At 45.6% G+C, this 27,034-nt stretch overlaps 1 protein-coding gene across 3 annotated transcripts in view; it reads right to left on the bottom strand.

Moving 5' to 3' along the window:
• GARNL3 (GTPase activating Rap/RanGAP domain like 3) overlaps nucleotides 1–27,034 on the bottom strand; it is a 153,915-nt gene that overhangs the window by 17,126 nt on the left and 109,755 nt on the right. For all 3 annotated transcript variants that reach the window (XM_029203628.1, XM_029203629.1, XM_029203630.1), the window contains 11 exons: nucleotides 22,806–22,914; nucleotides 20,986–21,031; nucleotides 19,849–19,955; nucleotides 18,703–18,818; nucleotides 16,717–16,821; nucleotides 15,045–15,119; nucleotides 11,813–11,924; nucleotides 6,750–6,848; nucleotides 6,272–6,388; nucleotides 5,539–5,714; nucleotides 2,958–3,116 (listed from right to left, as the gene is read on the bottom strand). In XM_029203628.1, coding sequence (XP_029059461.1) covers nucleotides 2,958–3,116; nucleotides 5,539–5,714; nucleotides 6,272–6,388; nucleotides 6,750–6,848; nucleotides 11,813–11,924; nucleotides 15,045–15,119; nucleotides 16,717–16,821; nucleotides 18,703–18,818; nucleotides 19,849–19,955; nucleotides 20,986–21,031; nucleotides 22,806–22,914 — 1,221 coding nt within the window. The remainder of the gene's footprint in view (nucleotides 1–2,957; nucleotides 3,117–5,538; nucleotides 5,715–6,271; nucleotides 6,389–6,749; nucleotides 6,849–11,812; nucleotides 11,925–15,044; nucleotides 15,120–16,716; nucleotides 16,822–18,702; nucleotides 18,819–19,848; nucleotides 19,956–20,985; nucleotides 21,032–22,805; nucleotides 22,915–27,034) is intronic.

Below are 27,034 nucleotides of genomic sequence, written 5' to 3'. Positions count from 1 at the left end.
GCCAAAACAGTGAGAGGCCCACGTACCGCAAAAAAAAAAAAAAAAAAAAAGTTCATTTTATTGGCATTTAAAAATAATAAAAGTCATATGTGGTGGTTGTGAAACTTCAAAACACACACTTGTAACAAGTGAAAGAGGTCACCACTGTGAGGTCAGTGTCCGGCCTTCCCACGTGATTCCGGGGTGAGCTCTCAATGAAGCCCAGCTGGGGTCTGGGCAGACAGTCAGGTTGGGCCCAGCAAATAAGCCAGAGACCCAGATCCTGTTACCAGGTCTGCAGTTCCCTCCAGAGGAGTCCTCTGTTTTGGGAAGGAGGCCAGTGCTGGCTGTTGGAGCTGGGGCAGTAGGTCACAGTCGGCCTGTTGGAAAAACGAACTTGACATTGACTTTCAGAAGGCTGCTCTGGTGCTTCTTAAACAGCTCCTCTCTCAAGCTAGGATTGTCTTAGACCCTAAGGTGGGTTTGAAGCCTACAGTGGGAATCAAGGGGTCTTGGATGAGAAGAGAGGAGGAACAGGGACAGGAAACCAGGCCGGCCCGGATGGCCGCACACGGAGCAGGCAGGCAGTGAGGGCAACTTGAGGCACTAAATCTCCAGGACTCAGGGAGGGTCAGCCTCTCTCCTGCTCCACTGCACTTGGGGCTTGTCCTGCAGGAACGTCTTGGTGGGAAGTAACCCTGTTCCCGCAGGCCACTTCTGACCAGCTATTAGAAAGCATGCTCATTACTCTCCTCATTTCTCTAGGGCTTTTCTTCCCAACTGGACAGTAAATTCCTCACAGAGACAAGCCACTGTCTCAGTACCTCTGCCTGCTCAGCAAACACAGAAGCTGCTGATTTACTAGGACAGGCGTCCCCAACCCCCTGTCCGCGGCCTGTTAGGAACCGGGCAGCACGGTAGGAGGTGAGCAGAGGGCGAGCGAGCGAAGCTTCGTCTGCCGCTGCCCATCGCTCGCACTGCCGCCTGAACCGTCCCTCCCCCCAGCCCCCGTCCGTGGAAAAACTGTCTTCCAGGACACTGGTCCCTGGTGCCAAAAAGGTTGGGACCACTGTACTGGGAGGGACTATGCACACTGACCCACTCAGATCCAGGGGACATGCTTAACAACAAAAATATGTTTTTAAACGTTTTCTCTTAGAGAAAAGTTTTGTATCTTTGCTTTAAAAAGCATATCGAAGAAAGGACAGAAAAATTTAGGACTGTTTCTCACAGCTTTCAGAGAAACAAACACAGAAGTCATCAAAGAAAACTTTAACACATTTTTTCCTGGGCCTTCATGAATCTTAAGAGACTAGTTGCCAGGGAAGGATTGATTCAACAAAGACCTGCTAGACCCACCTTTTTCTGTCTCTTTTGTCTAGTTGTACAGAGTTTTGAAAAGCAAGAAGGGGCAAGAACTTTCAAAGGCCAGATTGGACCCTTCCTCCTCAGAAGTCAGCAGCTGGAAGAGATTATAGGTTCCCGGCTGCTGGGATGGACGGGAGTCCTGGCTTTAAGTTAGGGAGAGTTTCAGGATAGATTCCTTCTCCTCGGTCTATATTAGGATCACCTGGGGGAGACTCAAGACCAATTGATTCCCGTAGCACACACCCAGGAATTCTCGTTTAACTGATCTGGGTGTATCACAGCACTGATGTGTTTAAAGCTTTCTAGGCAATTATAGCCAGAGTTGAGAAGCAGCGTGTACCAGTGGTTCCCAAACTTTCCCACATCACCTGGGGATCATCTGAAAATTCTAAAGCCCACGCCACACCCAAGGCCGATGAAACCTCTGTGGGTGGGACACGGGCATCGGTAGCATTTGAAGCTCCCCGATGACTCCAACTGCAGACTAGTTTGGGTGCCACCAGTATATACGTGAAAGGACAGACTACGCTGTAATTGACGACAGCTGAAGATAAGGAGCCCTAACTATATCTAGATGCTTCTTTTTCTGACTTTTCTATTTTTTAAGATCTTCCTTTCATTAGGTCTTCTTCGTACAGTAATTAGCAATTTTAGTGCATATTTAGGTAGGGCTTGTCCAAATATAAATCGTATTTTTAAATTTCTGATAAAGTATAATTAAATCCCTCAGTCTCTTTGACAGATCTGAACAGGACTGGGGGAAGCCTGCTGGTTTGGAAACTCTCATCAGGAACAACGTTCTCCCTGGAGACAACGTCCTTGTTCTGCCGTGTCCTCGAACCTAAGCCAGAGCGCTGGCCCTGCACCATGCAGTCCTCAAGTGGCTCAAGTGTCATCAGGCCTTGAGCTGCTTCGTGGAGATACGTGGGCTGAAGAGCTCTGTGACCTGCTTGTCTGTGTGGAGCAGCTCAGTGACAGGCACTCCCGGGTGCTGATGCTCGGAACCCATGAGGTCCTCTTTCGTGCTTCAGTGCAGTTTCGGGTGGGCCCTAGATTTTGTCCAAATCCAGGACATGGTTGTTCTCTGTGCAGCTCAGGCCAGGAGGTAAGGACCCCCAGTGCTGATCTGCTTTTTCTCTCTCTCCTAATGGTGTTTCATCCCTTCTTCTTTTCCTAACAGCCTCTAAGGGGATGGAGACGTGGGCTGTACCCTCCCCTGCCACCCAGGCCCCACGCTGTGGGTCTGCAGGTCCTCTGAGAGCAACCTTACTCTCCAAAGGCCCTTCCAGTACGAATTACCAAACAAATGTTCTCATTTACTCAGTTATTTACATTTAGCTTTTTGACTCTTCATTCCTCTTTTATTGGGAAGGATGGAATGGCAGGGGGAGGCCTGGAAAAGCTGAACAAGGCAATGGGCAGTTACATTATACTGAACCATTTGGACCTACAAAGATGGCAGCTTCAGGTGGTGCAGCCTAAACAGTACATCACATGATACGATAAATAATACACAATTTTAAAGAAATCCTCATCACGGCATGACAAAGTTAGAAGACACAACTCCTAGCCTTCTAGGTTCCCACTTGCCCCCATATCTGTCAACTGACCCTGTTGGCCTCCACATGGTGCAGCCTGAAGGCCTCCCCCGTGCTCTCGTTCACCACGTCGAATTGGTGCCGGTAAGCCACGCAGATGAGGTTGTCACTCTCTTCCGATGGCCCATCTACCAAGGTCATCACTGAGGGAGAGTCGGACAGACAGATCTCCTGTGTGGTGGACAATGATGGAGGAGAAAGGGGTGAGGACAGAGCAGCCACCTTCATATCAACCCCCCACTGCCCGGCCCCGTGCAGAAGAGTCCCCCCGCCAGGCCCCTGCAGGGGAGGCAGAGGTGGGAAAGGACGGGAGGGATGGTGCCAGACTTCTCCTGCAGCCTGTCCTCGAGGCTCAGCCCTCTGTCCACTGCAGAGGGGAGAGGCCAGGAAACAATTTTACAAAAGCAATTCAACAGTGTGGCCTGTGTCAGCCTTCAGACTGTCTGGTCCCGTCCTGTCATTTAATAATAATAATAATAACAGCTAATGTTAACAGCTCCAGGCACTGCTCTCACTGAATCCTCATAACAACCTAATGAAGTAGGTAAGGCTGTTATTCTGTGTTACAGGTGAGGAGACTGAGGCTCAAAGGTCACATGACTTGCCTACGGTCACATAGTTTATATGTGGCAGAGCCAAGATTTGAACTCAAGAAACCTGACTTCAGAGCTTATACTCCATATAAATGCACATGCTCGGCATAAATACTCATTAAGACGGCTAAGCACTGTATGAGAAGACTAACACCTATTTAAAGCAAGATTGTAACTTGCTTTAACTGTTTTGCTATTCTGTCCCCTGGAATTGCATATTAGCGGAAACTGAAACGCATAATTCAGGCAGTTTTAACTCTAGGCAAAAATAACTTCTCAGCTCACTTATGGGCCTACTCCGCCTTAGTGGCCAATGGTTGACATATTTGACACCTTAATGTACCATGGCTTTTATTATTATTTTTTAATATGTTTTACTTATTTGGCTGCTCTGGGTCTTAGTTGTGGCACGTGGGATCTTCATTGCGGCATGCGGGATCTTTAGTTGTGGCATGTGGCATCTAGTTCCCTGACTGGGAATCGAACCCAGGCCCCCTCTATTGGGAGCATGGAGTCTTAACCACTGGACCACCAGGGAAGTCCCTGTACCATAGCTTTTAAAAAAGCTAGAATGGTAAGATCGGGAAGGGTCTTGATGCTCCAGGAGGCTTCTCTCACAGGCTCCACGCTCAGCCCAGTAGCAAATCCTACTGACTCAGGCAAAGGGGCAGCTTTGTCCACCACACCTTTCCACCTGCCAAGGACCAAAGCTGACCTCATCTCCTGCCAGGGCCCTGCATCAGCCTCTTAGCTGGACTCCTTATTCCACTCTTGGCCCCCTACTCTCTCCTCTGTCCAGTAGCCAGCATGGCCTTTTTAAAACCTGCCACTTCTCTGCTTCAGACCTTCACATGGCTCCCCCTTTTGCTCGGTGTCAAAGCCAACGTCCTTGCAATGGCTTTCAGGGCCCAAGAGAACCTGGTCCCCATACACTGACCCCTGTCTGTCCCCTCGGCTGTAGCCGCCCAGCCTCTTGGCTGTGCCTTGAGCTGGGCCACTGGGCCCTCGCTGGCCGCTCCCCTTCTGCCCGGAGACCCTCTCCCCAGAGACCCTCATCACTCGGTCCCATCTTTCATCTGGATCTCCCCTCAAAGGTAATCTTTTCTGAGAGGGCTTCTGAGATACCCTTTCTAAAAGAGATCCCCTACCTCCCCGATTCATGATCCTCTGTTTCTTTACCCTACTTTACTGTTATCCTCAGGACTCATAGACTTATTGGCCTATTTCTGTTGTCCTGCAACTAGAAAGCAATCTTCACAAGAAAAGACACTTTTTTCTTGTTGTTCATTACTGTATCCCCAGGGCCTAGAACAGCATCCTTTTTTTCCTCCTTCCAGTTTTATTGAGATATAATTGACATACAGCATTGCATAAATTTAAGGTGTACAATAATGATTTGACTTTACATACACCATAAAATGATCACCACAGTAGTTTAGTGAATATTCATCACCTCATATAAATACGAAATAAAAGAAAAAGAAAACAATATTTCCTTGTGATGAGAACTCTTAACTTCCATATATAACATACAGCAGTGTTATTATATTTCTCGTGTTGTACATTACCCCCCTTGTACTTATTTGTCTTACAATGGGAAGTTTTTACCTTCTGACCACCTTCCTCCACATCCCCCTCCCCCCACCCCCTGCCTCTGGTAACCATGAATCTGGTCTCTTTTTCCATGAGTTTGTTTTTGAAGTATAATTGACTTTAAAACTGTGTTAGTTTCTGGTGCCCAACATAATGATTCTAAATTTCTATACATTTCAAAATGATCTCCACTAGGGCAGCATCTTTGGGTGCTCACTGGTACGAATGAGCTGGATGGAGTCGGAAAAGCCCTGTTCACCTTAGTCTTCTGGGGAAGCCAGGGCAACAGGCGAGGGCTTCCCCAGTCAGTTCCTGAACGCCAGTGGATGGCAGACTTTGGGTGGAAGGAGGGAATCTGCCTCGTGACACCTTGGCCAGGAGCCAAGCGATCTGAGGAGAAAACCTACCCTGATGTACTGGAATTCTTCAACAGGTGACTCGGGCAGGGGAGATAACAGTGACATGCCGGTCACCCCGCTTGGCTTGCTATGTTTCCTCGTGACCAGAAGCAGTTTATTCCGAATGGCAACCACAATCCTCAGCTCTCTGCTATGGTGAGTGTTCATGGCATACAAGTGGCAGCCTGGGGAGAGAAATCAAGGATGCTGAACACGCTACAAGAGGTGGGAAGCCCCCAAGCTTTGACAGTTTGGTAATACCTAAGGACCCCGGAAATTAAGCATAACCCAGTGAAATGACTAAGAAACGTTCCCGCCACTAGGTAAAGTGGGGACTTGAAATAAAAATTAGGTTGAATTACAGGACAATTAAGGAAGTCATGTTCCCTCTCTATTAGAGTTTGTGGACTTCGCTTCACACCCATTACATGATATGAACTAAAGTGAAGGGTGATCAGAGTTCCGGGAATCAAAGTCTAAAAGTCTCTTTTCACAGGTTTGCTCATAGAGCTTAACTCATTCCCAAACTTGTCAAACAAGACCTAGAATTTCCTTGAGTCCTCAACCTGCTTTTCTATCGCTCAAGCTGTCTTAGGGAAGCAGTGACGCTACCTTTGTGATGTTTCCAAGTGAAAACAAATAAAATCAAACTCCCACTCATTTTTCTTTTCAGTAAAATCTGGGCAGTCTGAGAAAAAGATTAATTGTACGGAAACCACCAAAATATGAAGAACCGAGTCACCTTTGGTTTTCTCCAGCTTGTTTTCTCTGCAGTCATATTTGCCCTTCACGGCCTGCTTGCCCTCAATGCCCCTCTGCACAGCGCTCAGCCTGAAGACAAAGAGGCGGGCGTCTTTCCCTGGTGGGATAAAGCAGACAGAGGAGATGGATGGAAAAGTAAGACGACCTGGAAGAACTGAAAGGGTGGATTGTATAGGAAAACCACTGCTCGAGGAATCAGAATTTGAGGTGCTCCAGAATCCAGGAGCAACCCGGCATCGCCTTTATGTAATGATGCAATCAAGGATGCCTCCCCCCAACTCTCCCTCACCATCCCCTCCTCAGAGGACATATAGGCCACCAAGGCCCCTGAGCCCTGGGCACCAGGAGAAGAGACAGCTGGCACCACTGATGCAGCCAGAGCCCCACGACCCTTGTGTCGGCTGCAGGCTACACTCTTCCCTTCCTCCCAGAAAACGTCACCTGGAGAGGAGTACCACCTTTGTCTGCTCTGAAAATCAGAAGGTCCAGAGCCTCCAGCACATGCATCTGCTTCACAGGCAGAGTTTTGTCAAACACTGGCACTGACGGAAGGTCATCTGGAAGAGGAAACCTGGTTACGCGATGCTGCAACCCAGCCCACACTTTCTAGAACCTACAAAACGTGCCTGCGGGTAGTTTTGGACCCCGGTTCTCCCTAGGTGAGGAAGGAGGACAGTTTCTAGAGCTTTCATAAGGGCTACCCAGAAAGTTCAAGCACTAGTCTCCTCTTAGCTCAGGGAGAAGGCCTGGCATTTCTTTCCCAAAGGCATTCACAACTCCATACAGGGAGCATAACGGCAGGGCCCCTAAGCTGTATTCTTCTCCTCAGTGTTCATCAAAGAAAAAGCAGCATCTCCCGATTCCAATTTTTGCTGGGATTATTCCAAAGAACTGAATACCAAGTTTTAAAAAATGCTAATAAGCTTAGCCATTTCTCTTGAGCATTTTCTGACTTTTTGTCATGTTTGAAATCACATCACATCTTAGGTTATTTTGCATATTTCTCAAGAAAGCAAAATTAGAATTTCCTTTCGTATATAAAATAAAAACAAACTTCCTATTGCAACATGCCCTATGTCCGTGTCAATAGTAATTTACCTATAAATTTTCAGTATTTCTCCATATAGGAATATGAAATCTCCTTTTTAGACAAAAATAAGAGAGAAATATCAATTACATTTCCCAAATAACAGGAAAAAACAAATTTTAGTGGAAACATTTGGGAAGACGTCAGGTAAACAGGTGATTAAAGACACTGCAAATTATACATAGGATTTGTTTTTATGCTTACTTACTGGGATCTTAAATTGCCAGCAATTACTTTGCTCCTGGGGGTCCCTTGGACAAAGAGGGCTAAAAGAATTAAGGCTGTTCCATAAGCAAAGGGTCTGTTCTGAGCTTGACACAGACTCAGGGCAAGGCAAAGATGTCCCAGGATGGTGTAGACATATTAGGCAGAACTGTCTAGCTTACTCTTTACCTGCACTTCGAAGACACTTAGGTCTTCAAGTGTTCGGCTGTGGGTGTGGGTGTTTCCTTCATTGTAATTTAGGTGTGAGAGGCCCTGAGGATCTTGGCTCTTCCAGAAACCTGTCTGTCTGGGAGTTCATCCCTCCCTGGATGGTGCCCAGGAGGGAGCAGAGCTTTTATCATCCCACTCCTGCAGGCCTGTGAGAGCACTGTCTTTGTCAGAGCACAGAGCCTGCTAGGCTCTTACTAGACAGAGGGCTTGGCTCTAGTTGCCCTTCATGATCGGGGCTACTGTAAGTTCTGTGACAGCCCATCAAACACTTTCCTGCTCCTCTAGCCCAGGCCTTCCCAAGGGGATTGATTCTCAGGCTCTTTGTGCTTCTGCGGGGGCAGACTCAATTTTTCAAACCATGAGATGATCATTCCAGTACCCATCTCTATGTTTGACTAAGCGACTATGCTTGTTTCATTTTGTGAATGACAGTTCACATACACTGAGGGCTTCCTACATGCCAGGTCTTAATGCTAAGTGTTTTATGTGTCATTTAATGTAGATTTCCCAATGACCCTACTAGGTAGGAACTTCTAATAATCCCATTTAACAAATGAGGAACCTGAGGGTCAGAGGTGATAGAAAATTGTCTAAGCTCACGTCTTGAGCTTGCGGAACCCAAGTCTGTGCAAGGACAAAGTCTGGGCTCTTAGCCAGTGTTGTAGCCTAAAAACAGCACTGCATCCCTGTGGATTGATGGGGTGAGCACGGGAAAACTGTGCCGTAAGGAATTAATGTGACAGAAGCACTTCATTTTACAGTTAAAACAGAGGGATACCGTGTGGCTGCCTGACTATGTACAGAGTAAATTAGCATTTATTCTCCAGTCTTTCTCAGGTGGCTAAACAGGTTTATATACAGCACAGGAAGGAAGGGAAGGAAAGGATATGAGAAAGTGACATGGATTCAATGACTATTTCATAACATGGTTTCCCTCTTGTAATCTCTTTACGAAGAAACAATCTTTTAGAGCTGGCTTTTCTATTATTGCAAAACCAAAACAAATGGTGATAGCATATTTAATCAGTATTTAGTCTCCCTTCAGAGTAGGTTTTGCTACACTTAGAATGCAAAGAATCTTGATGTTTAATAGTGACCTTGAAAAGAGCAGACTCTCAAGGGGGTAAGTCTAATGAAATTAAGCAGAGGCTAATGGGATAGAGTAGAACTTGGCTTGAAACGAAATGGAGAGATTCACTCACAGAGATAATTCATAATACAATTAAGTGTAGACAAGAAAAAGGTAAACAAAGAAATAACAAGAGAATTATGGCTTAAAAGCACAACAAGGAATACAAAGAAAGCCTTAAGGGTTATTCTCTTTTTAGCAAAGGCAAACAGGGATGCATTACTGCATAACTAGGACATGACAGTAATAATCTGAGTAATACATCTAAGCTGGTGGTGGGTGTATATGGCTACCACCTGTGTTAAGACAATGTCCCTCAAGTTTGAAAGAAAAGAATTTCCTGGCGGTCACAATAATCCCTTTATATCTGACACTTCCATTACATTTTGGATACGTAAAGGTGAAAATTGCAGAAAGGGACTTGGTAATCTTGGTTTGGATTTTACATTTACATAGAAGCAACTCAAACAGAATTTTTTTTTCTGTTTTTAGTCAAGCCTTACAAATAGTCACTATGAAACACACTTTCTCTTTCCTAAAAAGGCAAACAGGTAGAATTTGACATTCTTTTCATCACAAAAATTTTCATAATTATTTGCCCAGGAGTATAGTCTTGGAAATCTGCTTCAAGGTAAAGACAGTAACATTGGTAGAGTTTAATTTAATTTTAATAAAATGTAGTTGGTTTAGTGGAGAGAGCACTGGACAAGGAATCACCTCTGGGTTCTGGTTCTAGATGTGCCACTAACCAGCTGTATGGTCTTGGGCAAGTCACATCATTTCTTTAGGCCTCCGTTTCTTCATCTGTAAAACTAAGAGACTAGATAGACTAAACCCCTAAAGTTTGTTTTTTTTAATAAATTCTTTTATCTGGTTGCACTTTGAGCAAAATCTATAGATTTTGTTACCTTCTGGCAAGTTCATAGGGATAGAGTAATGATGATAGCGACTGTTTGGTAAGTTACTGCTGTGTGCCAGACGCTGCTTTAAGCACTTACAGGTAAGTAAGTAACTTCGTGTAACGTCCGCATCTCCTCCCTTGCGGTTAGGATCATCATCCTTATTTTGTTTAGTTCATCATCTCCCATTATTATAAACTATTCTTTAGCTACTTAAAAAATTACCCCCACTTTAGAGAAACCTGAAGCTCAGAGAGGTTTTCTTCAAGATCACAAAGATTTTCTAATTGTTTTATAAAAGTTTCTAAAATGAAATATTTAATTTAAATTCTGAATTTATGAATTTTAAGTTATCTGGCTTTTAGTAAATTAGTTATATACACAATTATATATGTGTATATATGTGAATTTAAAAAATTATGTTATGGATACAACATTTAAAGATATAGCAAAAATAACAGATAAGGTCAGAAATAAGTCCATTATAAAGTCTTGTCCACCTCTCATCGTCCTACAGGAGGCACCTAGCACGGGGCCGGAACAAGTGCTGAGTCAGGGACTGAGGAGGGAGTAAAGGTTGAGGCCAAGGATGGGAAGATGCTGCAGTTTTAGGCCGTTATGTTACTCTCACAGGAGGTGGCCTTCAGGATGCTCATAAAGCATCACTATGGTAACCAGAGACCGGGCAGCCTGCTCCTGGACACAGAGGGTGTGCCCTTGGAAGGTGCTGTCTCTACACCTACGGCTCCCTCTGAAGCCCCAGGACATGACTTGCTACTAGTGTTTAGCTCCTTTATCATTCATTAGGAGTCTGGAAGAATCCAAGGGGCCTCCTGCTGGAAAGGACCACACAGTCCTTGAGGCTAAATTAAATCCCCACTCGAAGTTGAATGCCCTCTCCGGCATCCTTGCCAAGGTCATGTCTGATTGGTGATTGATCTGTGGTGACAGCGAGCTGACCGCCTCCCTTGGGGCAGGCTGACCCACCCGGCTGTGTAAAGTTTGGTTTTATATTGAGATGAGATCCGTCTTCCTGTCAAAATCTTTGTTTCTCTATCCACCAAATACAGGTTATCTAAGATTCTTATTGTTTGTTTTGGATACTGAATACTTTTCGAATTAGAAATCTTAAAAGAAAAAAAAAAAGCGCTTCAAGAGAGAGCATATCGGGCTTCCCTGGTGGCGCAGTGATTGAGAGTCCGCCTGCCGATGCAGGGGACATGGGTTCGTGCCCCGGTCCGGGAGGATCCCACATGCTGCGGAGCGGCTGGGCCCGTGAGCCATGGCCGCTGAGCCTGCGCGTCCGGAGCCTGTGCTCCGCAACGGGAGAGGCCACAACAATGAGAGGCCCGCTTACAGCAAAAAAAAAAAAAAAAAAAGAGAGAGAGAGCATATCCCTGAGACAGCGGCTCTAAATAACAACCTGCCCTTGTCAATTTTTTTTTTTTTTTTTTTTTTTTGCGGTACACGGGCCTCTCACTGTTGTGGCCTCTCCCATCGCAGAGCACAGGCTCCAGACGCGCAGGCTCAGCGGCCATGGCTCACGGGCCCAGCCGCTCCGCAGCATGTGGGATCCTCCCGGACCGGGGCACGAACCCATGTCCCCTGCATCGGCAGGCGGACTCTCAATCACTGCGCCACCAGGGAAGCCCTGCCCTTGTCAATTTAAAGTAAAATTTTGGAATCATGATAAGTATTTGCCGCAAAGGAGATTTTCCTTGCAGGTCATTTGATATCCACAGACTAATCGGAAGTGATGAAACTGTCATGCATGCCCGCGCCCAGCCCCCACCCCCCATGGCCCTGGCTTGCCTGTTGAAAACAAGGGAGTAATTTTTAAGGAAATAAAGCTCTGCTAAGGACACTGCTGAGGACCCATTTATCTAAAGGGAGCTGATCGGTGGTCACCCATCTTAGAAGCACTACAAGTTATACAAAGAGAGACATTTGAAGGAGCAGCTACTCACTAACCATCCACTAGCAAGACGCCAGCATCAGTGGAAACCAGCAAGGCCTGGCCCCAGGGATCTGCACACACGGCTTCGTGAGGGAAATTACTGCAGAAACACTGGGGCTCCCAAGGCTGCGAGGCAACCAAGCATCAGAAGGTAAGTGCACCAGAAAGAACACACCGGCCCATCAGGTGGAAACGCACAGCACATCACCACCCAAAACAGCAACACAGATGCCCTCAAACCCTGGGAGCTACAAGGGCTCTGACTCAGTTACCTTCCTTAAGAAGAAAAGTCTCCTTCCAGAAACGCACGCAATAGGAAAAGGCTGGAGTCACATGTTTCTGGCACCGTGACCAGAGTCTATATCGTAATGACACCCCACAGGGGCAATCGGAGCATTGGTAATGTTTTCTAAGCAAACGTTTCTCTTTATTATAAGAGGAAGTCCCACCCAACTCTCTAAACAAAGTCAGATTCCTGTGTTGCTGATTCGGCAAAATTATTAAACCGTACACAATGCAAGAAGTTGACATCGTCTTAACATGAAAATGCTTACTGACCCATTTAAGGCTACAAATCTTCAAGAAAAAAATAACACCTGTTTGTAGGAATATGGCGAGGGCTGTTGATGAAACCCACTCGTGTTCCCCCATGTGACACATTCACATCATGGAACTCACATCCTTAGTTTCATTCCATGTCGGGCAGGAAGAGTCAGCTCCCCCTCACTGCTGCCTCGGAGCTGCGGCCGATGCCTGGAGTCTGCAGGCGCTGTTCGTGGCTTCTGAGCCACACCAGAATCAGGGACATTCTCAACGGAACCATTAATTTCCCTCCAAAGCATGTGGCTTGCCCTCAAGGGACAAGGAAGTCTGTGGAGATTCTCAGGGACAAATTGAAGTCCCACGTCTTCACTTTTACCTGGGGCTGTACAAGAGCCCGTGTGCATGCGTAGGTGTGTTTGCATAGGCCGGGTGAGCACACGCTTGCACACTCAAAGTAGAAGCAATGGCTCAGAGGTCACCTGCAAGGGTGTCATTTGGGATGAGGGTAAACACTGTGTGCATTATTGCTGTCTTAGAGATGTACGCTTTCCCTTTATAAAACCCAACAGCCGCAAAATGAATATTCTAATTGCTAAGATGAGGCTCAGGCTGTTGTGAAAAGATCACACAAAGAATGTGAAGATATTTTATAAACTGAAAGAGGGCTGCACAAGTGCAGGTCATTACTTGCAATGGCAGTTCCCTAAGATTTCTGGAAATTCTGAGTTTGTGACTTAGAGCAGGAGGATATTCAAAAGCAAAGCCAATGTAAATGCCAACCGGGCGACAGACACAGACGCTAGAGCATCAGACACCAAGGTGGAAAGCCAACTCCGAATAACAGAATGTTCTCTGCGTGCAGGACACAAGATCAGAACACTTATGCAGAACTGGGGTTTTTAACCCAGAAGATCTAGGGGCCCTGAAGGATCCAGGGGGGCTTAGGGAGGTCCGTGAAGCCCTGAAACTGTGTTCAACGTGCTGTATAGGTGCCATTCGTAATTTTAATGGGCTGGAGTGTGTGTGTTGGGGGCATGGGGGGGGGTCCACTGGCTTCACGGGCCCTCAAAGTGGCTGGGGACTGCAAGAGTCTGAGGCCATCACGTAGGAGGTGTCAGCGATGAGAACTCAGCCCCAGACCCACAGACGCTCTGGTCTGAGGCCTGATGGCATTTATCATTGCACTGGACTCCCCGCTGCCATATGACGGGCTTGGTACAGATTCTGAGGGCAATGATGTGGTCTTCGGGCCTTCCTGCCCAAGCCCAGAACTCTTTACTGGCTCCCTGCTAAGGACATTAACACAGCTCATGAAATGATGGATGCCTAGGAGGCTGGCAATGCCCATGCTCTGCAAGTAGAGCACTCTCGGGAACAGCATGTGGGACTCTGGCCTCTGCGGAGCCAACTGCACAACAGTCTATGAGGGCCTGTCGAGTAGTGCTTCTTCAAGGATGGCCCGTGGCCCACTGGTAGGTCATGCACTGATCCGAAACGCGGAAGCTCTTACTTTGTCGTTTACCGGTGAACAAGTTACTTTCATTTTTACGTACACCTGAGAACTTCTTATTAAGAAGGTTACTAAGTCTCACTGGAATTTGTTATCTATGAAGGGCTTGACAACGCTGCAAATTCTACTGTTCATAGGGACGAGCAGCTAGTGGGAATTTTTGTAATCTTTGGAACCTTTGGAAAAGATGCTTTGCCATCGGTCTTGTCTGAAATTGGCTGTGGTTTTCCCGCATCAGTTGTATTTTGAGCTCATCATTTTCTTGAAACCAGACTTTAAAGTTTGTAGGTTCTGCAATTCAGATACAGGTCATCCATACCTTTATTGCGAAAGTAGAGGTATTCGTAATTCTTTTGCTTTTACGATGGCCATTTCTCCAGTGATGCAATGTCTGTGGATTTGTTCCATTTAACTACATTTTACCTATTCTGAACATAGACATATTTCAGTATGTAGGGTATGGGCTTTACAGTACAAAACCATGCAAACAGTAAGTTTGTACTGTGACTTGTTTTCATTGTTTTCTCTTGTATGCTTGATGACCACCTAGTTCTTTTTCCACAGAAAGTGGAAATGAGAAGTAGATACTCAGGCCACAGAATTATTGGTTTGGCTGAATGAACTGTAGAGGAAGCAGTGGTTGCTCAGCTGTGGTCCTCTGACCAACACCATCAGCATCAACTTGTTAGAAATGCACATTCTCAGGGCCCACTCAGACCGACGGAATCAGAAACTCTGGGGATGATTCTAACACACACTAAGGCTTGAGAAATACCGCCCTAGAGCCTTGCCATTTCGTGTGTCCATGGTCAGCAGCACAGGCACCACTTGAGATCCTGTTAGAACTGTAGCATCTTGGCCCTGCCACGCAGAGCTGTTGATGAGAGCGTGCACTTGGTCAGGAAGTCCAGGTGGTCTGTAGGTGCACGGGGCTTGAGGAGCACTGCTGAGCCCAGTCTGCTTGCCCAGGTCCAGTCTAGCAGCTCTGCTCCTTTAAGCAAAGGCACAGGCACGATACGGAAACAGGGAGGCTCTGACTAGATGCTGCCCAGCTGCAACTGGGGCTTCCCCTGCGGGCTCTGCTGTAGACAAACTGTTCTCTCCCACCCCACAAGCCTCCTTCTAAGAATCTCAATAACTTCACTGAGGACAAAGGACATTCACAGTTGAACTTGAAAGCATCATCGACTCACCTCTTTTTTACAGATCCCCGCTGCCACCAAGCTTGATGGAGCATCCCCTCTCACGATGGATTTCAGTTTTAGCGCCTGACAGAACAGAGATCTCTTTCAGTTTATCGGGCAGGAAAACAACAGCAGGATCAACAAGTATGATTTGAAAAAAATTTTTTAATGAAACAAGAGTAATTTCAGGCTAAAGTTTCAGGTTCCCGTGCTGCCCTATCATTGAAGATAAGGAACACAGTCAGCTGGATCTGGTGAAGTCCTCATGACTCCAAATGTTTTCTGTCATTTCAACTAATCAGTATATCAGTACAGTGATTTCCAAACCATCATTGGAAATGATGGTATTGGAAAAAGTCCCCAGGTCCCTCCTCAAACTTGATGAATCAGAATCTCTGAAAGTAGAGTCAGGGTATCTTTTGTTTTGTTTTTTTAATATTTATTTATTTGGCTGTGCCAGGTCTTAGTTGTGGCATGTGGGATCTAGTTCCCTGACCAGGGATCGAACCCGAGCCCCCTGCATTGGGAGCGTGGAGTCTTAACCACTGGACCACCAGGGAAGTCCCGAGTCGGGGTATCTTTAAACATGGACCAAAGTTGGAGGGCCCCAGTAACAGTGCACCTGCTTTGGGAAAAGGTTATCTTTGCCGTTAAGCTTTCCTGATCGCCTTACTATTGGCTTCGACTTTTGGGTCAGAACCTTGTCTGCAGCTGGCAGCTCTCCTCCTCCCTCTTGTGACGTGGGACCAAGGCAGAAAGCTGTGTCACCTCCAGAACTGAGAAATACTAATGTCACGTAGGAGCAAGGCAAAGGGGGAATGGCTTCCTCCAAAATCTGGAATAAGATGATGCCTGGGAGCCGCCTCACTGTGACGACTACTTCCAAGCGGTAGGGGGAATCCAGGTCTCCTGCGAGGACACCCCCTATGTGCTGACTCCTGCCAGGGAGGATTTCAAGGTGCTTTCCCTAAATTGGCTCCCCACACTTCAGAAAACTCCCGGGAGGCAGGCAAATGATACGTGCTCCCTTATCAAAGGGAGCCCAGCCTGGGCCCTGTGGCCTCTTGCTCCCAGCCAGTGTCACCCCGCTTCAGCAGAGGGCTTTCCTCTCACTCACACCTGCAGAGAGCTACGCCTACATGGTTATCAAAAATCTCCTTCGTCTAGGGACTTCCCTGGTGGTTAAGAATCTGCCTGCCGCAACTACTGAGCCTGCGCTCTAGAGCCTGTGAGCCACAACTACTGAGCCTGTGCGTCTAGAGCCCATGCTCCGCAACAAAGAGTAGCCCCCGCTCGCCACAACTAGAGAAAGCCTGTGTGTAGCAACGAAGACCCAACACAGCCAAAAAAAAAAAAAAAAAAAAAAATCTTTGTATAAACAACAAGGCCCTACTGTATAGCACAAGGAACTACATTCAACATCCTGTGATAAACCATAATGAAAAAGAATATGAAAAAGAATATATATGTATAACTGAATCACGTTGCTGTACAGCAGAAATGAACACATTGTAAATCAGTTATACTTCAATAAAATTAAAAAAAATTCTCACTCGTGGTTCCACAATAATCCTAAGAGAAGTGACAGAGCTCTTCCAGGAGTATGCAAACATAACGTTCTTTGCAGGTGGGCCATCTGGTTTGGATGTCAGAATAAAACAGGTGTCAGAATAAAACCCACCTGCCCTATTCTAACGAACTCTGCCTGGCGGGCCTCCTCTTTCTTCCGTGCTGACTTGGGCGACTCTGGTAAGACATCACTGAAAGATCGTCTATTAAGCATGTTCTGAAAAAGAAAGACAAGTTATGAATTCCAAAGATGGTTGTCAAATCTCATCCTTCGGCTTCTCTTAGTGCACAAACCTATTTGTCCAAAAGGTCCTACTTCTGCCTTCTCTATTCATTCTCTCAATAAGCATCTATGAGATGAGGCACCACTTAAGTACCCGCCAGGTCTGTGCTAGACGCGAGGGATTAAGGAGCCACAGGGGGAGAGCCCGCCCCGTGGAGGCTGAGAGCACGGGCTCTGGAATCAAGCAAACCAGCATCCCCCCCTCTTACTAACTGCCTAACAGCATGGTCGGCCACCACGCTGCACAGCTCCAAGGATGCCATTCTCAGAGAGGGGCACCCCTGGAACACGACATACAAAATTCTATGTGAACGGTACTCCCTGGAGTTGTGCAGCTCTGTGGCCTTCCGGGTAACTTCGGGCAAGGGAGTTAATTTCTGAGTCTCAGTGTCTTTGTGTGGCTAATACCGGTCTCTGAGGTGTGTTACGAGGACTAAGTGAGGAAATGCCTGGAAGGTGCTTGGGCGCATACTCAGTAAATGTTAGTTTTCTTCCAAACTGCCGAGAACTGGGTGCACGCATGCAATTAGCAAGTATTGGCTGAGCATCTACTGCTCTGCCGGATTTGGGGGATGCGATGCTCACGGTCTGTGTCCCGGTGGAGCAGAGTCTATGGGGGAGACAGATTAACTGGCTGATTACATGACTGGCACATGGGACGATTTCTACGAAGGGAGGTCCGTAAAGCATGTGGAGGCACTTAACAGGGGCACGTGGCTTCAGCTGGGGGCTGGGGAAGGCTGCTAAGGCAGTGATGTTTCCGGTGAGACCTGAAGGACATCACATATTCCTCTTGGTACCCTCTCTTCACCGTTTCCTGACTTTAAGGGAAAAAGGGAATGGACAGATTGCCAATTATGGCTGGCTCTTTAGGGCCCTGGGGTTGGTCTGGACCAATCCCTGTGAGTAGTTAGGGTGTATCGACCAGCCAGAAGTCAAGGGCACCTGTAAGATGGTGGTGGTCACTGTGCTGAAGGGAAAGGACTGCACGAGCACCAGCTCGTTTTGATGTTCGTCATCTCTCCGGGCGGCCACCTGAGACCAGACACTGCATTTATGTTCACACATCAGTGGCAACGCCTTTTGCTGGAGTTTGTAGTTGTACCGATTCTAGGGAAGTCTCCCCCCTTGTTCTGTGCTTCCTTGTTAAGTTTGGGAAATGCTTCTAAACAACGATGATTTCATTTTGCCTTAACACTCGTTAGCCACTGTGACATGTGGCGATCTCGCACTGAGTCTAGAGGCCTCCAAAAAGCATGGGTGCCCCTCGAGGCGCTGGGTTCCTCAGGGAGGTACTGGGTCCCATCAGTGTGGATACACCTTCAGCCTAGGACGTATCTGGCACAAAGTGGATTTTCAGTAAATGTACATGCTTATTTCAGTGCCTGAATATGGGGCTCACCAGTAAATCTCCAGAAAACCTTATAGAGCCCCCAGTCTCTTCCCCAAATCCCCACTTTGCCTGTCTATCAGCTCCATGGCACAGGAAGTGCTGAGCAGTACCCCCAAAGACAGATACCCCAAAAGTACCCTCAAATGCTCCAGGGATTGCTGACTGACATTCATGCCCTCAGCCTGCATCTCGACTTCCACAGGCCTTGGCTTTATGAAAATCACGCTCCTGTATATGGACATTCAACATCCCTTCTTCCCATGACAACCATGGGAGAACATGAGGCCCTGGAGGCCACAGTCCACAGTGTTGACAGCAGGATCAGGCGACTCTATGTTTTTCTAACCAGGACTCATCGCTAGGACTTGTGTTCTCAACTCAGACCCCGTGAGAAGGAAAGAACACCACGGACCCAGGGTTACCTTATGCAAATCTGGCATCAAATCCTGGTATAAAGATCGAATCAACATATCCAGAGTTCGTCGACGTTTCTGGGCGAACGTTGGGGTTTCCAGAGTGGCTTTTTCACCATTAATTACTAAAATAAATCAAGTTATAAAGGGAGTTACAAATATTAACAGGCTATTGAATGCCCTTCTCAAGGAAACTCCTCACAGTAAATGTCACCCACTTTCCTAATACTGGTATAACTCTTCTTTCATGGAAGAATGCTTAAAAACTCTATAATTTTCTCTGTACAAACCCATAGTCCATAGGTATGTCTATCTTACCCTTCTTGTTGGATTACAAACTTCCTGAGCAGAGGGTACATCTAATTACTTGAAGACCTAGCACACACCCAACGTGCCCTCATCCACAGTTCCACCCACCAACCCACCCATCCCTCCATCCATCCATCCGTCCAACCATCCCACTCATCCATCCATCCACCAACCCACCCATCCACCCACTCATCCAACACATGGGCCAAAACACCAGGATGCCATTCAACGGGATTAAATATATATTTGCTGCATTTTGTTAGAAAAAATAACAATTGCCTAAGCAGAGTACTGGGATTCTTAGCTCAATGAAAGTTTCTTCTGGAAGAAAAAGCCGGTGGTTTAGTGGACAACAGACACCGAGAGTCAATAAAGTGGAAGAGCACAGAATAGAAAGTGTGCAGTACAGTTAGGAGCTTGAGGTCAAGACAGTTATGGGTTTGAATCCCAGCTATGCTGTTATCTGTGCATTTTTAAGCAAATTATTTAGATTCTTGGGGTCTCAATTTTCTAGCTTGTAAAATGGATATAACCATATTTCCTTATAGGGTTGTTGTAAGAATGTTAAGTCATATAATACGTATAAAAGAGCACAGAGCTAGGCATATCAAACTGAATAAATATTAGCTGTTTGGTGGGTAGGATGGTAGGTATAGATGAGAACCCGGGAGAGACCTTCACAACACTGTCAGAAAACTAAATACGCTTCTAGTGAAGAATTAACAGAACATGGAATGCAATCAATGCTTAAACAATGATGTCTTCTTTACAGCATCCTGGGAGAATTGGAAGAAATGTATTCTGCTGTAGAACAAGTTGCAAAAACATTTCAAAATAGAAACTTACATTTCACTAGCAAAAAGTCCCTGAATTCCTGGTGGTCTGTAAACACTGGTGGGGAGGGCAAGGGTGGGCCAAAGAGTGGTACGCTTTCCTCTGAAAATATTTTCAGCCTGTGTAGAGAACATTGCAGAATTACTTGGTTTTTCTTCAAAGATCACCGATATTTGGATCTTAAATTTGTTCAGTCGCCTATGTGATTTGTTAGGAATACTCCTTCCATAGGAGGAGGGCCTTCTCTGGGCTGCCAGAGCCTTGGCCACCATGCAGCAATCCTATGTGCTTTAGGGCAAAGACCAAGTCTTACTGGATCCTTCGTGGTCCAACCCACCAAGCCGCAGGCAAGGTCAGGCACCCCAGGAACAATAGCAAAGACCACCACTGAGCCCGCACTGCACACCAGGCAGCATACTTGGTATTTTAAGACATAGCATCAGCTGATTCTCACCAACCTGTCCAGGTAGAATCATTACCTTCACTCCACAGACGAGGCTTGAGGCTCCAAGAAGATAAACACTTCTTTTTTCAAAGCCTCAAAGTTAATAAGTGATAAGAGCTGGGATTCTAACCCAGATCTATTTGGCTCAAAGTTCATGCTCTTTTCACAACATCACGATACCTTTTAACAGATTAATTTTTGAGAACGGGATTAATTTTTGAGAAGGATAAACGGGCAAGAATGTAGCCTAGGAAGGAGGGTACTCTGGTCAAGATCAAACATATCACACTTGTGCCCTCTGTGGAGCACAGTAACATTCCTGACCCTGACCCTTGGGTCTACTGCATGGAGCAACACTATATGCAACAAGCTTTTCCTGAAGACACGGTGGCTTTCAAATCAATCAAAAAATATGTACATCAAGAGTCTCAGGACTTCCCTGGTGGCGCAGTGGTTAAGACTCCGAGCTCCCAATGCAGGGGGCCTGGGTTCGATCCCTGATCAGGGAAGTAGGTCTCACATGCATGCTGCAACTGAGAGTTCACATGCCACAACTAAGGAGCCGGCGAGCCACAACTAAGGAGCCCGCTTGCTGCAACTGAGACCCGGCGTGACCAAAAAAAAAAAAAGTCTTAAAATGAATGCCAAATTAACATGTAAACATGAGAATTAGAACAAGCAATCGAGATAAAGTTGTTACCAACCTGTAATTGTCCTTTTGCTGATCATACCTCACTAAGGCAAAAATATCTGTGGTGCTGGTTAAGGAAATTAATCAACGACCCCAATTCACACAGTCAACGGCTTGTGCTTTGCAAACCCTGTGTGCAGAATCATCCTGGACCTGCACTCCTGGCGTCAGGGCTCCTGTCACCCGTAGGCTGAGATGGAACCTTGACTTCTGTTAAAGACACAGCCCGGGAAGACACAGGTTCAACCTCTGCGTGCTCATCCTTTCGGGAAAGGGCTACTTCTCCAAATCCTTCAGAAAAGCAATATAAATAAGGCTATTAAACAACTAAAACAAAGCAAAAAGATCAGTTCCCTTGCCTGAAAGTATAAACAAGGTCCCAAAATGAAATGAGTCATATATTTCATCTCACACATTTTGAAAAGAAAAGAAATTTAAATGTTTCCACTGTACACCTTCCTTCTCTCTCCTTCTGGCTTTGGTAGACAAAACAAACCAAAACAAACCAGTGTAGCTGGCGGCAGCCTCTCAGTAGAATCTGCTTTGCTTGTATCGGGCGAGTTGAGTCTGAAATAGTACCACCTCCACCAGCTTTTCTTTCCTTCTTCCATTCCTCCTCCTCCCCCACCATCTCCCAGCCCCGGCTTTCCTTAGCTAGGGCTAAAAACCATCCTCAGTCCCTCAAAGCGTTTCCACTCCTAGACTTAGTGGAAAGAATTTGCATTAATTATCGGCTTGTCCCTTTCCAGAAACAAATATGCCAAGCCTCAAATCTAAAACTCATAACAAAAGGAAATTCTAAAACTAATGATGATCTCTCTGTCACTCTGATCACTTCCCTCCCCCTCCCGGAGAAGTTTTCTTTCTGTTCTACAAGAAGAACCGCTGCAGGAAGAGGGAAATATTAGTCCTACATCAGTGAACAGAGCAAGATACCACTTATTATTAATGTGTACGTGCATATCTGTTTTCTTCCCTGCCCTCATGGCAATTTTGTGAGGCTACAGTGAACAAGTCAAAGGATGCAGAGCAATCTACTTGCAGATGCAATGAGTCACCACGGTTCTATCTCCCAACACTTTCACTGGAGTTTCCAAGGAACATGAACAACTAGACCAGAATTTATTCTGAAAAACGCCTATTAGTTGCCTTTTACTTATTATGTACAACCTGTAGGCACTACTGCTGGGTCTCACTGTCACGGCCAGTGGCCCAGGACAACGGGGCCAAGGCTGGGGATGTGTTGGGCTGACCATGCTCATGTGCCAGGCCTGTGTGACTGAGCTGAGCTTGGACATTACCGAGAACTTCAGCAGGGCTTTGGCAGCAATATGAGCTAAAGAGGGATGAGAGGAAGCAGAGGGAAAGCAAATAAAAATAGGATTAATTCTATCATATCTCAAATGTCAAGAGATGGTAATGTAGCAGCCATTCCTAGGGCTTAGAGTCAACAAAGACACATTATTTTGGCTTTTTATCTTAACTTGCAAGTTTTTATACCTAAAGCAAATTTCTCAGAGGATTCACTAACTATAATTCTTCTAATTCCTTTATTATCAGTGGGTGGTAGGAAGTTTCCCTCATTTCATAGACTACCTGAGGAAAGGGAAGATAGTTCCAAAGTCAAGAATTCTCTGAGAATGCGTCCATCCATTACTGCAATGGATGGAGAGAGAAGAGGGAAAAATACAACACAGTGGGTCTAAGAATCTAGCAACGCAAAACAACCACAACATGCCAGTCAACCGTAACATTTGGTTTGAGGGTCATTTTAAGTCCAGTGAGGCTGACCAACAGCTTGCTAGTGGGAGGGTTCACACAGGCTCAGGATACGTGTAAAGTGGGAGCGGATCATGGAAGGCTTGAAGGCAGGAGAAGGCTCCTCCCCTTCCTGGAACACGATGGTGACGATGTCATTTCCAATGTGGCGCTTCCTTTCTACCTGGACGCAAACATACAACACGTCCCTTGAGAAGTTTGCTCACACACGGTACATTCACAGAGTTAAAACACTAACTCGGCACGATAAACCCCAACGCTCACAGAGCCCGGAGCTTCAGTATCTTTGTCTCCTTGCCTCCCAAATTTCACCAGCCCATCTCCTGGCTTCCCTAGCCATCTCCTCCCCTCCTCTCCCAATTCAGGCCTGCATTTCCTCTTGACTACCCTCCCTCAGGAGCCTCCTTAACAGCCTCCTTGCCTCCGTTCTCTCCCACTTTACAGCTCTGATTGGGTTCACCTTCACTCCTGCTTCATCTCCTTAGTCTGACATTCAAGGCCCCCAGACCAGAGGCATTGCATCAGAATTCCCTAGGGACGGGGCTCAAACATGTATATTTAAAAATATAAATAAATGCCTTCGCTAGTTCTGAAGCATATACTTGGTGAGAACAATGGCCCTACCTAATCTGATCCCAGCTGACCTTTCCAAAATGATCTCCTAGACCTGTGGTCAGTGAATCTTTTCTGTACAGGCCCAGACAGTAAATATTTTTGGGTTTGCAGATCGTACTGTCTCTTTACAACCATGTAGCTGTGCTGTCGTGACAGAAAAGCAGCTATAGACAATACATAAATCAGTGGGCATGGCTGTGTTCCAGTAACACTTTATTTAACAAGCAGTACGCTGCATCTGGCCCATGGGCCATAGTTTGCCAACCCCTGTCCAAGACCTTTGCCTAACCGGCCAAACAGAATGATTCACTGTACCCATGGATCCCTTGTGTGTCCCCTATTCTATACAGTAAGCTCCCGAGAACAGGATCCCTATCTGATTCATATTAGATATTATTCTCATTTTGCAAATAAGGAAACTAAGGTTTAGAGATGTTCTAATAATTTCAATTCAATTCAGTTCAGAAAGATTTTTGGCAATTGTTTCTTGGATATGACACAAAAAGCACAGCCAATGAAAGAAAAAAATACACAAATTCGACTACCTCAAAATTTAAAACTTTTGTACACTAAAGGATGCTATCAACAAAGTGAAAAGGCAGCCCAAAGAATGGGAGAAATATTTGCAAATCATATATCCAATAACATATATAAAGAGCTCCTACAACTCAACAACAAAAATACAAATAATGTGATTAAAAAATAGGCACAGTACTTGAATACACAATTCTTTAAAGGAGATATACAGATGGATAATAAACATACAAAAAGATGCTCAATATATTAATTATTAGGGAAGTGCAAATCAAAAGCACAATTAGATACCACTTCACACCCATTAGGATAACTATTTTAAAAAAAGAAAATAACAAGTGTTGTTACAAATGTGCAAAAACTGGAATTTATGCATTGCTGGTAGGAAAGTAAAATATAGCCACTGCTGTGGAAAATGATATGGTGGTTCCTCAAAAACACTAAACATAGAATTACCATATGATCCAGCAATTCCACTTCTGGGTATATACTCCAAAAATTGAAAGCAGGGACTCAAACAAATATTTGTATACCAATGTTCTTAGTGGAAGTATTCATAATAGCCAAAAGGTGGAAATAACCCAAACTTCCACCAGTGGATGAATGGATAAAGAAAATGTGGTATAAACATACAATGGAATATTATTCAACCTTAAAAAGGAAGGAAATTCTGACACATAGTACAACATGGATGAGCCTTGAGGACATTGTGCTCAGTGAAATAAGCCAGACACAAAGGGAAATGTTGTTTGATTCCACTTATATGAGATTCCTAGAATGGTCAAATTCATAAAGACAGAGAGGAGGATGGTGGTTGCCAGGGGCTGGGGGAGGGAGAAATGCAGATTTATTGATTAATGGGTACAGAGTTTCAGTTTGGGAAGATGATAAAGTTCTTGAGATGGACAGTGGTGATGACTGCACAACACTGTACTGAACTGTACACTTAAAAGTGGTTAAACCTGTAAATTTTACGTTAAAATAAAAATAAGTAATTTTTGATGTATCAACTGATGAGTGGATAAACAAAATGTGGTGGGTATCTAAAAAATGGGAAATTATTCAGCAATAAAAAGAGATGAGATACAGATACAGGCTACAGCATGGATGAAACCTGAAAACATGCTAAGTGCAAGATGCTGGTTACAAAAGACCACATATTATGTGATTTCATTTATACGAAGTGTCCAGAATAAGCAAATCAAGAGAGAAAGCAGACTGGTAGTTACCAGAGACCGGGCAGTGGTGGAGTGGGGAGTATTGGCTAAGAGAGGGGTTTCTCTTTGGGGTACGAAAACATTCTAGAATTGATCTTGGTGATAGCTGAATAACCTTGTGAACATACTGAAGTGGGCAAATTGTATGGTATATGAATAATATGTCAATAAAGCTTTTATACATATATATTTTATTATTTTTTTAGATTAATTAATTTTTATACAGCAGGTTCTCATTAGTTATCTATTTTATACATATTAGTGTATATATGTCAATCCCAATCTTGCAATTCATCCCACCACCGCCCCCCCCGCCTTCCCCACTTTCTCCCCATGGTGTCTGTGCGTTTGTTTTCTACATCTGTGTCTCTATTTCTGCCTTGCAAACTGGTTCATCTGTACCATTTTTCTAGATTCCACATATATGCATTAATATACAATATTTGTTTTTCTCTTTCTCACTTACTTCACTCTGTATGACAGTCTCTAGGTCCATCCACATCTCTACAAATGATCCAATTTCATTCCTTTTTATGGCTGAGTAATATTCCATTGAATATACGTACCACATCTTCTTTATCCATTAGTCTGTCAATGGGCATTTAGGTTCCTTCCATGGCTTTTATGTATTTTTTAAAAGTAATTATTGAGCTCCTAGTATATGCCAGGAACAAAGCAGACAAATCTCCCTGCCCTCATGGGGCGTACACTCTAGCAGGGGGCACAGAAATTACATAGTAAATATAACAAACAAGTGTACTAAATAATACACATAACGTTAGGCGGTAATACGTGCACTGGAGAAAGAGATGGAGAAAAAGAAAGAGAGCCACACAGGGGCCTGGGGGCGCTGGGGGAGGGTGGGTTGCAGCTTTAAATTCAGCCAGGGGTTCAGTTTAACAGCTGACATTTGGGTAGATCTGAGGGCAGTGAGTGAGGCAGCCAGAGTATACCTGGTAGGAGAGAGTTCTAGGAGAGTTCTAGGCAGAAAGAAGGGCAACGCCAAGACCATGACATGGGACAGTATCTGGTGACTCTGGGGAACAGGAAAGGAAGCCAATATGACAGGGAGGGAGGAAATAAGAAGAGTAGTGGGCGATGGGACCAGAGAAGGAACAGAGGTCACGTGGGGCCTTGCAGGCCACTCTAAGGATCTGGCTTTGACTCTGAGTGAAGCAGGAGCCACTGTTTGGGAAGAGACTGACGTGCATTTTAAAGGATCACTCTGGCTGGAGGACTGAGAAACAGTCTATCAGGGCACCAGGGTAAAAGCAGCGAGGCCAGAGAGGAAGCTACTGCAATAATCCAACAAGAGGTGATGGGGCTCAGAGCTGTGTGGTAACAGAATTGTGAGGAGAGGTTAGGTGTCATCTGAAGGTCGAGCCAACAGGATTTCCTGACAAATTGAAAATGGGATGAGACAGAGAGGGGTCAAGAATGGCTCCAGAGTCATTTTGCCCCAGAAACTGGAAGAACAGAATAGCCATCAACAGAGATAAGAAAGACTGCAGGAGGAACAGGTCTGGAGGAGAGTCGGAGTTCAGCTTTGGAAAGACTAGGTCTGAGATGTCGAGCCCAGGGAAGGTGTCGAGAACGCTGCATATCTGGTCTGGAGTTCCTGCGAGGGCTGGCTGGAGCTGTAAGTTTGAGTGTCAGTGGCATATAAAAGCTATTCAGAACCATAAGACTGGATGAGATCATAAAGGGACGAATGAGTGTAGAAAGAGAAGGGAGCCGAGAACCGAGCCCTGGGGCTGGCGGCACACACGGGGTGTCCAAGATCACAGAGCTAGCTCGTGGCAGAGCTAGGGCTTGGCCCAGATCCGGCTGATCACAGAGCCTGTGCTTTCCTCTGGTCCTAGGTGCTGCTGTCGGGGTCTGGAATGCTGGGAGACTGGATGTTAGGGGTGCAGACAT

The sequence above is a fragment of the Monodon monoceros genome, unplaced genomic scaffold (genome assembly GCF_005190385.1).
Source record: "Monodon monoceros isolate NGI ecotype Baffin Bay Population unplaced genomic scaffold, NGI_Narwhal_1 Super_Scaffold_5, whole genome shotgun sequence".
Taxonomy (NCBI): domain Eukaryota; kingdom Metazoa; phylum Chordata; class Mammalia; order Artiodactyla; family Monodontidae; genus Monodon; species Monodon monoceros.
The sequence above is the reverse complement of the archived record's forward strand: the minus strand, read 5'-3'. Positions and strand labels throughout refer to the sequence as shown.